Consider the following 12,006-nt stretch of genomic DNA (forward strand, 5'->3'; position numbering starts at 1 on the left):
GGTATATTATTGATCGATTGACTATGACTTTTTAAATCACCCAGCAGTGCTATTTGCAGAGTTAGTTCCAGATAAATGTTGCATTTCTTCAGCCATTCCTGACCTGTGACCAAAAATAAGCTACATATGGACAGTACCAAAACTTAATGATCTAATGATTCTGTCTCTTTGCAGAAAAAATCAGCAGAACTGGGATAGTTGTATCCCCTAAATATATACACTTTTATTAGTTGTGAGAATTTTGGATTATAATTTCAATTTAAAAACAAAATTTTGGAATCCTGCATAGTTTTGTGTGAATTCATAAACCATGTGCCATGGAATCGGTACATTAAAAATCTCTTCCCAACTATTTTGCAATCTATATGGTAGAGCTGTCCATTTTTTGGTCCTTAAATGAAACCGGTATACTTTTTTATTTATCACAATTTTCTTTAGACAATTTTGGTCTTTTAATGCGAGGCCGACAGACAAGTTTCAGATAACACTGTCACTTGGAATTTTGTATTCTGGTATTCAAAATGACGCTTTACGGTATATGCTTTGCTTAACAATATCTCTCATCTGTATTTTCAGAGGGAGAGAGAGCACTGCCTTCAATCCCCAAGTAAGTATCTGCCATACACTAAATGATTTGTCAATGGGTATACTTTGAATGTTCATTCATGTAAAAATGATATATGATGGTGTTAACATAAAGAGCTGTGTAAGAAACAAACAAACAAACAAACAAACAAAAATGAGGGAAAAAAACATCTGCTCAGTAAATCTATTTGTAGGACCCCTAGCATCAGAGCTCTGTTATCCAATGACACCCATTGTATTTCCTCTCCATGCTATAATTACTGGACATGAGGTAATTCAGGGAAATCAGTTGACTAGTCAGAACTAGTGTTAGAGAGGTGTTTTCCACACCTTCTCTCACTCTTTAAAAAACCCACTCAAGACAGTTCTGGGGCAGAATCCTGATAAATAGTTCCCTATAGTAGGATCTTCTCAGAATATCTCCTCCCTATTCCCCTCCTATTGGTCCAGCACCTCCCCACTAGATTCTTCCAAGACTGTTCTGTTCTCTTATTGGTTCAGCACCTCAACACTCGATGCTTCCAAGAAGAAGAGTGGCTCAGTGGAGGAGAATGATACTCAGCATAGTGTGGATGTTTTCCACATAGCCCCAGAGATTATTTTCAGGAATATGCTGGATCCTCCTGGAGTTGCTGTGGATGCTGTTGATTTACTTGCTGGTTTTAGGTTAGGGAATTTCTCATGTTGATCCTCTCTGTCTCCAACCTTTACCCTTCAGGGTGCCCAACAATGAGAAGAGGATAGTAGAGGGGGTGGTCCGGAGCGCCGGGGTGCGTGCCATCTCTGTCTCAGGTAAGAGATCTGTGCCTCCTCAACATCGCAGACTTTTACTGGATATAGCAGGGTTATTGATGGAAGAAAATATGACCATGCTTTTTTTATAATATAATCCCAATCAAGATAATTCCAGATGCTTCCTGTCCATTGATCTGTAAAGCCACTGGATATTATTACATATTAGATATCTAATACAGAACCCATCACATGAAATCCCTTACTTGGATGTGTGTGGGTATTGGGGTTTAATGATGCTCAATGATGGAATAACAGGCTATTATACTTTAGCCATTTATGAAAAGCGGGCAGAATTGATATGATTTAGGCCTAGTCTCTGTCAGCTCTAGTCTTTGTTGTTGATCCTAAGATATAGATGGTTAGTGCAATCACAGGACATGTTAAGCTTTCTCCACCGATTATTCTTCTAAGAGCAAGAACAGATGCCGGGCGTGTGTGTGGTGGTAACAGGAAATCAATTCAGCATGATAAGTAATGGTGAAGCTGAGTAATTTGGGGCTGAAGGGCTGTAACACCATGGTGGATAATAAACGTCATCTGCTGAGACAAACAGTCCAGTCCAGGGCCGTGTCCCAAATGGCACCATATTCCCTACATAGTAGTACACTATGTAGTAGTAGTACACTATGTAGGGAATATGGTGCCTTTTGGGATGCATACAGCCTTCACATGCCTGTGGATTAGCAAGTGGCAGGGGGAGTCAGTGCTAAGGAGATGGGTAGGACGGGAGGGGATTGGCGGGTTGAGGAGGTTAACAGGGGCAGCAGGTGCCTCTACCTCTCTCTTCCCCATTCTATTTCTTTCTCTCCCCCCCTTCTCCCTCTTTCCCAGTCTCTCTCTCCCTCTTTCCCTCCATCCTCTGCTTCTCTCTTTTCCCCAGTCTATTTCTATTTATCTTCCTCCTCTCCTCCCTTTCCCTCCATCCCTCTGCCTCTCCCTTTTCCCCAGTCTATTTCTATTTATCTTCCTCCTCTCCTCCCCTCTATTTCCCTCCATCCCTCTCCCCCCAGTCTATTTCATTTATCTTCCTCCTTATCTCTCTCACCTCTCTTCCCTCCATCCCTCTGCTCTCTCTTTTCCCCAGTCTATTTCTATTTATCTTCCTCCTTATCTCTCTCCCCCTCTCTTTCCCTCCATCCCTCTGCTTCCATCCCTTCTCCTTATCTCTCTCTCACCCCTCTCCCCTCCATCCCTCTGCCTCTCCCTCCCCAGTCTATCTCTCTCCCCCTCTCTCTCCCTCCCCGTCCATCCCTCTACCTCTCTCTCTTCCCCAGTCTATCTCTATTTATCTTCCTCCTTATTTCTCCCCCTCCCCCGCGTCCATCCCTCCCTCCCTCTTCCATCTATCTCTGCTCTCTCCCCCTCTCTATCCCTCTGCCTCCCCAGTCTATCTCTATCTCTCTCCCCCTCTCTCCCCTCCCCGTCCATCCCTCTACCTCTCTCTCTTCCCCAGTCTATCTCTATTTATCTTCCTCATTATTTCTCTCTCCCTCCCCGTCCATCCCTCTGCCTCTCTCTCTTCCCCAGTCTATCTCTATCTCTCTCCCCCCTCTCTCTCTCCCTCCCCGTCCATCCCTCTGCCTCTCCCTTTTCCCCAGTCTATCTCTCTCCCCCCTCTCTCTCCCTCCCCGTCCATCCCTCTACCTCTCTCTCTTCCCCAGTCTATCTCTATTTATCTTCCTCCTTATTTCTCTCTCCCTCCCCGTCCATCCCTCTGCCTCTCTCTCTTCCCCAGTCTATCTCTATCTCTCTCCCCCTCTCTCTCCCTCCCCGTCCATCCCTCTGCCTCTCTCTCGTCCCCAGTCTATCTCTATCTCTCTCCCCCCTCTCTCCCTTCCCGTCCATCCCTCTACCTCTCTCTCTTCCCCAGTCTATCTCTATTTATCTTCCTCCTTATTTCTCTCTCCCTCCCCGTCCATCCCTCTGCCTCTCTCTCTTCCCCAGTCTATCTCTATCTCTCTCCCCTCTCTCTCCCTCCCCGTCCATCCCTCTGCCTCTCTCTCGTCCCCAGTCTATCTCTACCTCTCTCCCCCCTCTCTCTCCCTCCCCGTCCATCCTTCTGCTTCTCTCTCGTCCCCAGTCTATCTCTATCTCTCTCCCCCCTCTCTCTCCCTCCCCGTCCATCCCTCTACCTCTCTCTCTTCCCCAGTCTATCTCTATTTATCTTTCTCCTTATTTCTCTCTCCCGCTCTCTCCCTCCCCGTCCATCCCTCTGCCTCTCTCTCGTCCCCAGTCTATCTCTATCTCTCTCCCCCTCTCTCTCCCTTCCCCAGTCCCTATCTGTCCATCCCTCTGCCTCTCTCTCGTCCCCAGTCTATCTCTATCTCTCTCCCCCCTCTCTCTCCCTCCCCGTCCATCCCTCTGCCTCTCTCTCGTCCCCAGTCTATGTCTATCTCTCTTTCTCTTCTTTATCTCCTAAATGTCAGAGGACTGTGATGGAACTGCTGAATGTTAATAGCCTGGGGGCTCCAGTGACAGACAGATTAAGGCCTGATTGAAGGGGTTAACTGACCAGAGGTTAGGGGTGTAGAGAGTCAGACATTATGGTATCAAAGAGATGCTTGTTTACTATGCTGCTGAGAGAGGAGAGCCTGGCACTGAGGTTGGGAGGTTCAGAGGGTGACATAGGGTGTCCTTAAATGTCATAGGGTTTCATTACATGTCATAGGGTGTCCTTAAATGTCATAGGGTTTCATTACATGTCATAGGGTGTCCTTAAATGTCATAGAGTTTCATTACATGTCATAGGGTGTCATTAAATGTCATAGGGTGTCATTAAATGTCATAGGGTTTCATTAAATGTCATAGGGTGTCATTAAATGTCATAGGGTTTCATTAAATGTCATAGGGTGTCATTAAATGTCATAGGGTTTCATTAAATGTTATAGGGTGTCGTTAAATGTCATAGGGTGTCATTAAATGTCACAGGGTTTCATTAAATGTCATAGGGTTTCATTAAATGTCATTTAAGTGTCCTAGGGTGTCATTAAAGTGACATAGGATGTCATTAAAGTGTCATAGGGTGTCATTAAGTATCATAGGGTGTCATAGGGTGTCATGAAATGTAATTTAAGTGTCCTAGGGTGACATTAAAGTGTCATAGGGTGTCATTAAAGTGGCATAGGGTGTCATTAAAGTGTCATAGGGTGTCATTGGTGCAATAGGGTGTCATTAAAATGCCCTAGGGTGTCATTAAAGTGTCATAGGGTGTCATAGGGTGTCTTTAAAGTGTCATAGGGTGTCATTAGTGTCATATGTTGTCATTAACTGCCATAGGGTGTTATAGGGTGTCATTAACTGCCATAGGGTGTCATAGGGTGTCTTTAAAGTGTCATAGGGTGTCATTAGTGTCATATGTTGTCATTAACTGCCATAGGGTGTTATAGGGTGTCATTGAATCTCACAAGGTTTCAATAAATGTCATAGGGTGTTAGTGTCACAGGGTATCTAAGGATTCCTCAGCTCTCAAGGAGAAGGTGAATCATATATGTATGGGAGTCAGTCATAGGGAACTATTATTTGATTGTAGCTACACATTAATATGAAGGTTGAGTGGTGTTGTATTCACTGATAGTATATATTCACATATTTGGTTTAGAGTTTACTGGTGTGTTTCAAACTATATGGTTTGATGATTTATGGGCATATTCTCATAGTAGGCCTATTTAAAACAATTGTTTAAATAAAGTTCTTGAAACAAACCACGGGAGAAGTCTACTCTCTACTGCTATCAGTAAATAATAGTAATGCTTCTAGTTTCAGTCTATTTGAAACTGTTTTAGTTATTTTTTGTGAATATGTTTTAGCAATTTATTCAGACAGTTAGGAAGATCAGAGGGGGAGACAGGCAAGTGGAAGAAACCGTGAGCAAGGTGGGGATCGAACCCCGGTGTGCGGTGGGGAGTTGTATATGACACTTATGCCAAGAAGTGTTAACATGACACCACAGCTCTGCACTTGATAGTTTTTTTTTTTTTTTTTTTTTTTTATTTTTTTTTTTTTGACGGTCCGAGTTCCGTGTTTACACCAGTTCTCCCTGATACCATCCGTCAATTCCATTTCTCAGAAAGAGGTCAGAGAGAAATTCCCGTAGGGACAGCAGCATCTTGCTGCTCACACAAATCCAATATATTTAACTGAATTCATTCCATATGTGTCAACGTACAGTTGTACACAATACCTTTTGTAGAAGTGCGAATCAATTCCTTAGCCCTGGCCGCCATATCAGGCATAGAATAGTGAAGGACTTATTACTATGTTGTTGATTGAAAAGCAGAATTGCCATAATTTGAGTAAGGCTATAGTTCCCCTGTCGGCTTTGACTTCCCTGATGGTATAGGAAAGAAGAGATGTATTCATATTATTATTGATGTATTTCATGTCGTTTCATAACAGACGTGCCATGACAGAGTGGTAATGATTTCTGGGGTGTAAAATGGATATGTAGCATTTTGTCTGTAATATGGGGAAAGTTTCGGACACCATCACACCAACATTTATCACTCCTTAACATATACACAAATGCTGTCTGCTGCTCAATGTGTGTTCTGTGGTGTTGGGTGAAGTTTCCCCTAGATGCTAATCTTGGGTCAGTTTTGCATTTTCCCCACTAATGGTAAAAGTTAGGATTGAGGGAGGGGAAGCTGATTATAGATCTGTACCAAGGAGAAACTTCACCCGAGAGCTGTTTCTGTCAGAAAAACTATTAGTCTATTTTTCTCACCATCTCTCCTGCTCTGTCATCCTTCTCTCTGATTGGCTGAAGATTCTGTGAACTCTGTGACCCCGACGCCTCCTAAACCTGCTAAAGCCAGGCGCTTTCTCCTTCCTTTCGTCTTCTGTGCCCATGACTCTCCGCCAAAGGGTACCACTGCTCTGATTGGCTTACTCGACTGACTCTGCTTTCTGTTTTGCTCTGACTAACCCTGTCTGCCCCACTGTCCCCAAATCCCCAACACTCACACAACACGTGTGTAGGGGATTTAGGGGAAATGAGGGGATGAAACTTTAGCTGAATGAAAGTTCTCGTGTGAAGTGCACTAAAATCTCTCTAAAATGACTGACAAAGCAACACCAGAACTAGCCTGGCGGGGAAAAGTTTGAGAAACTGTGTTAAGAAGGAACATGTCTAGTAAATGAGATGACGTACATACCCTATCCCTGACGTGTCTGAAAATAAAAAACATTGAAACTGATCCAGTTTTCCAATACAGTGAGTCCCCATTTTATTTTCCAGGAAGCGTGTCGTCTGCTGATTGTAGCCGAGCCATGGCCCGCAAATCAATAGAGGTTGCATCCCAAATGGCACCCCATTCCCTATATAGTGCACTACTTTTGACCTGAGCCCAATGGGTCTTGGTTAAAAGTAGTGCACTATATAGGGAATAGGGTGCCATTTGGGATGTATATAGAGCCTGACTGGGCTTTATCTGGGCTGATGGCGCAGCGATCTGGTTGATCCGCAGCATCCCAAATGGCACCCCATTCCATATATAGTGCACTACTTTTGACCTGAGCCCTATGGGTCTTGGTTAAAAGTAGTGCACTATATAGGGAATAGGGTGCCATTTGGGATGTATATAGAGCCTGACGGGGCTGTATCTGGGCTGATGGCGCAGCGATCTGTTTGATCCGCAGCCAGGTTCAAGATGCTGTAAGCATCAGACCACCAAACTCTTAAAGACACCCTTTAATAGCTGTACATCTAATTTAACAACCATCTGTTTATATTGCTAAAATGACACCAGTGATTTATATGTCCCTATCATTTTAGGTCGATTTTGCCAAACTGAGTTTATGCCCTTGAACAAGGATAATGTTGAACAAGGATAATGTTGAACAAGGATAATGTGTCAAAAAAAGTATCTAACTAACAAAGTTAACCAATACTAACTTCTGGACATGTCACTTCTGTCCTGCCCGCTGTCACCTGTTTAACAGCTTCGTATTGGTCCACGCTTCTGTCTCAGCTGTTTAAAAGCTTCCTATTAGCTCACGTTCCTATCCGTCACAGTGGCCCATGCTAAGAATAGCCAATGAACTCCACTGACCCCCTTCCGAACAATGCTGGCTGAAGTTCACTACTCTGGCTGTCCCCTCATCCAAACTGAATCAGGTTCCACACATTCCAACGACAGACTAATTCAATTTAAAGTAGAAGCTTCGAAAATAAAATACTTTCCCACTTATACTGAATAAAAGCATGGATTGGATACACTTGTGAAATTCCCAGTCCCTGCTTGTTTTGAGGGAGTGTGGGTCACGGTAACAATTATTAAACCCATTTTGAATTAATTATACTGTCTTTTATACTTCATATCTTTCTATGGTGTGTAACCTCTCGCTCTCTTTCTCTCCCTCTCCCTTCCTCCCTCTCTCCCTTCCTCCCTTTCTCTCTCTGTTTGGCATGCTCTCCTTGGACCTGCAGAGGATTGTAGTGGGGATGGTAAAGTTTGCTTTTTAATATATCCCTCCATTCCTTCCTGTCACCTGCTACTAACTCACTGGGGTTATGGGGGATTCAGGGGGTTGTGGGTTGTGTGTGTATCACTCATGAATCATATCAATCAAATGAATCATGGATCAAATTAAATGAATCTGTTTTTTATCTATCTGATTGTAGAGGTTTGTCATTAGTAATGCACTTATCATGCAATAGACCTGATTGGAGTTAGGGAAACAATGTAACAGTTAACGTTTCCAGAAAATGTGCTGAAAACTGTCTTAGCTGCAGTGCTTCCCTGTGATTCAAATCGATTTAGTTTGATTGAGCCTGTCTGGAGTGCCAAATTGACAGAGTTTGCTGTTGGTCCCAAGGTGCCAGGCAAGCTCAATCAAGCACAGTTTAAAGTATTTTAAATAAAACAAATACTATTTGACCCCAGGTCTGGTCTGTCCCACGCTCTGGAACTGTATCCACAGAGAGTCTCAGAGTAAGATCAGTTCTGCCTTTTTTATTATAATGAATAAGATTAGATTGGGGGGGGGGGGCTCCTACTCTGAGTGGCTTTCTGAATACATTCCCTGCTGTCTGCCTGCATCTTTAAGGGCCCTGCTCCCAGCCCTCTCCCAGCTCGGCCTCATAAAGAGAGCTGAGTTTGGCGAGCTCCGTGGCACCGCGGCATTCCTGTCTAAAATGGGCCGTCTGATGGCTAGCTACATACTACACAGAGCCTGCTGGTCGTTTTTCCCTAAGAGGAACAGCAGCCAAGACGACACAACTAGCGTATTACCATTTTAGATCAAGTCAAGACTGGACATCAAGCGGCCGTTCACATACTGAGCTGTTTATCTAGGGGACTGGGAACGGCTTCTCTCTCTCTTTTTCTCCCTCCTCTTTCTCCCTTACCAAGAAGCCCATCTGTACTGCTAAGCTCTGATCAGACAGACCGACAGAGCAGACAGATATGGCTAAAACTGTGCGAGTTGATAACGGACATGCTTGTGTGTGTGTGTGTGTGTGTGTGTGTGTGTGTGTGTGTGTGTGTGTGTGTGTGTGAGAGAGTGTGAGAGAGAGAGAGAGTGAGAGAGAGAGAGAGAGAGAGAGAGAGTGTGAGAGAGAGAGAGAGAGAGAGAGAGAGAGAGAGAGAGAGAGAGAGAGAGAGAGAGAGAGAGAGAGAGAGAGAGAGAGAGAGAGAGAGAGAGAGAGAGAGAGAGAGAGAGAGAGAGAGAGAGAGAGAGAGAGAGAGAGAGAGAGAGAGAGACCATGTGTCCAGCAGTGTAGGAGTTTGCAGAGGAGCACTTGCTGTCTGACTCGCATGTTTATTTTCAGCTGGCTCTAGTTACTTGTGTGGAAGGGTACGTATCTAGCTAGCTGCATCTGTGTGTATCCGTCTCGGACAGTGTGTGACTGGACTTAACCAGTAGACTGACCACGAGGCTGTTGTGTTTCTGCAGAGACGGATGACTATGCTGAGATTATAGACGAAGACGATACCTACACCATGCCCTCAAGTAAGTGCAGCTCTATGCTCCCTAGTAGTAATACACTATGTTGATCGTAATGTGTGCCCTGCTAATATGTTGGCCAGACTGTCTCGAGGGATACAGTCCAGATGTTTTTTTTATCCATCTCTCTCCCTCTTTTCCTTTCTCTCTCTTGATCTCCTCTTTCTAGCTTTTTCTCTCTCTCATTCTTTCTCTGCTTGTCTCTCTTTCTATCTGTCTCTCTCTTTCTTTTTCTCTTTTGTCTCTATCGCTCTCGTTCTTTCTCTCTTTGTTTCTCTCGTTCTCTTTCTTTATCTCTCTTGTTCTTTCTCTCTTGGTCTCTTTTGATTTCTCTCTCTCTTTGTCTCTCCCTCATGTTCTTTCTCTTCGTCCTTCTCTTATCTAAATTCCTTTGACTGTGGCCCGGGTGCTGTATGGTGATCTGTTTTCTCAGGCTCTGTGTGTTTGTTAATGTGGCTAGTGGAGATGTTAGTTTCTACTTCCCAAATACCCCACACACGCTGCCTGTGTGTGCCCTTTATCGAAACGGTACTAGATTGTCTGGTACACTCAATGTTTGGTTGTCATGGTGACGGTGTAAGTCTATACAGTACTGTAACTGGATAGTCACGTATTCTTATTGATGATCTTTCATTTCCCAGCACTTCCATTCATTTATATTCCTGCTGTCATGATGCTGTCCAAATCAGACACGCATTCTGTTCCATTATGATTCACTGATAGTCCAAGAAAATATCTATGGAATGCTTAGTAGTACATCATCAGTGAAATCCTTTTACTTGTCACAAATGTTCATTATATGGAATAGTCATGTCAGTGAGTAGTCATCAAGACTGAAAGAGGCAAGTGCCCTTTGAGTGTACTGGAGTGAAGTTAGTTAGTCATAGAGTTCTAATCACTAGAATGGACAAAGCACCTTAGACCCATGGTACACCCATAGCCGCCATCCTTGACTTTAATTTTAATTTCCGTTCTAGTTATTGTAATTATATGTCTCCAGTAACCCCAGGTCTTTCTTTGGTGGCCATGATGCCAGGTCTCGTGGGATCATATGAGTCTGGAACACAATAGCCCCTGCAGTGGTGTAGGTTGTATCACAAATGGCACCCTATTCCCTACATAGTGCACTACTTTTGACCAGAGCCCTATGGGCCCTGGTCAAACGTAGTGCACTATATTGGGAATAGGGTGTCATTTGGGACAGAGAAATAGAGTGCAGCTAATTCACCAGGTTGTGGAGTGGTCTGGGCCAGCTGACTAACAAGACAGTCTGGTTGTGAAACAAAAAGTTATTCTGTAACAAGGAGCTCTGTATATGGAGACGGAGGAGTCCCATCGCATGCTAACACTCGAGACCAGAGCTCTTCATTTCTTCATACCACATGGGGATTTGAGTCCCACTGAGTCCCACCGGGCTAATACCCAATAAATAGCTCTGTGTCCCAAATGGCACCCTATTCCCAGTTTAGTGCGCTACTTCTGACCAGGGCCCATAGGAATTAGAATAGGGTGCCATCTGAGAGGCAGCTTAAGATAACACGTTTATCCATTTCTAGATGATCAAGTTCTAATGTTACACGTGTTGCTTTCTAGCACATATTCTTGTTCTACAGGATAACCTGTTTTTCCCCATTGACACCCAGCTCTGTGCACTCACAAGTTGGTTCTTTTAAAACCACATAAACCACATAACATCTATTCCCCTCGGTCTTACTTTCTAACGTGTGTTTGTCGTGTTCTGTTGCAAATGGTTTCTAAAAGCCACCTCTCTTTATCCTAACCACCCAGCAGTGAGCTATGGAGTAGATGAAGGTAACGCTGCCTCTCTCTTTCTGTTTGTCTCTCTGTTTTCTGTCTGTAATTGTGCTTGTGTACTGTACTAGAACGGCTCATTCAACTCATCTACTGGAGGTATTTCATAAGTTTAGTAACCTACTGGTCATCTTAAAATCAAATAATTTCCCTCTAAAATGAAAGTTTGACAGACTTATTAGATTCAGCCATAGGTCTCCATCCCAAATGGATCGGAATTGTTACATTTCATCAGCTTAGAGGGTTCTGGTCTTTTTCACTCCATTCAAACCCCTAAAAATGTTGAATTTGAAGTGAACTATCACATTAATACTGTTTGCTGAAACCAAGTAAAATATCTCGCTAGCTGTGAGATAAAGCAATCTCATCCATTCAGTACCAGAGTTCAATGCGTCTTCAATAGTGATTGTTCAATTAGCTTATTTATTTATTTTTCATGTTGATGTGTTTCTTCCTTGGTTTTTCTTTAATTTCACCATTGCTTGAACGTTTTGATGTGAAATTCCATTTATAATTTAGTTTTGTTTGTTAGGTGTCTGTCTGAAGAGATTGTGCAATCATCTTAATTGGATAAGAGCGTCTGGTAAAGGACCCAAATAGATACAATCAATCAAACCAAAGTGGTAGCCTGTTGTAATTTGAAATCCACAGGGAGGAACCAAATATATCAAGTACTATGTCTGTTGACATCACCACAGCCTGATCATTTTCTGTTGTAATGTGCATGTCCTTGCCTGGTGGTGGGTGTGAATTGCCTTATACAGATAAATACAGTATTTCATACAGTATTACCATCTACTGCAGTGAAAACACAGCCAAGGCATCTTGCTGTTATTATTAACAACCAAAAAAGGCCTCATCAACACA

At 43.4% G+C, this 12,006-nt stretch overlaps 1 protein-coding gene across 16 annotated transcripts in view; it reads left to right on the plus strand.

Annotated features, from left to right (window-relative positions):
* LOC118397982 (focal adhesion kinase 1) overlaps window positions 1–12,006 on the plus strand; it is a 187,769-nt gene that overhangs the window by 148,910 nt on the left and 26,853 nt on the right. For 6 of the 16 annotated variants that reach the window (XM_052470051.1, XM_035792877.2, XM_052470044.1 and 3 more), the window contains 6 exons: window positions 577–607; window positions 1,304–1,377; window positions 6,146–6,244; window positions 7,808–7,825; window positions 9,277–9,333; window positions 11,116–11,139. In XM_052470051.1, the coding sequence (XP_052326011.1) occupies window positions 577–607; window positions 1,304–1,377; window positions 6,146–6,244; window positions 7,808–7,825; window positions 9,277–9,333; window positions 11,116–11,139 (303 nt within the window). Of the gene's footprint in view, window positions 1–576; window positions 608–1,303; window positions 1,378–6,145; window positions 6,245–7,807; window positions 7,826–9,066; window positions 9,178–9,276; window positions 9,334–11,115; window positions 11,140–12,006 lie in introns of those variants that run through there. The other 10 variants (XM_052470041.1, XM_052470043.1, XM_052470045.1 and 7 more) reach the window with 10 other exon arrangements.

Source organism: Oncorhynchus keta, chromosome 19 (genome assembly GCF_023373465.1).
Source record: "Oncorhynchus keta strain PuntledgeMale-10-30-2019 chromosome 19, Oket_V2, whole genome shotgun sequence".
In the NCBI taxonomy this organism is placed as follows: domain Eukaryota; kingdom Metazoa; phylum Chordata; class Actinopteri; order Salmoniformes; family Salmonidae; genus Oncorhynchus; species Oncorhynchus keta.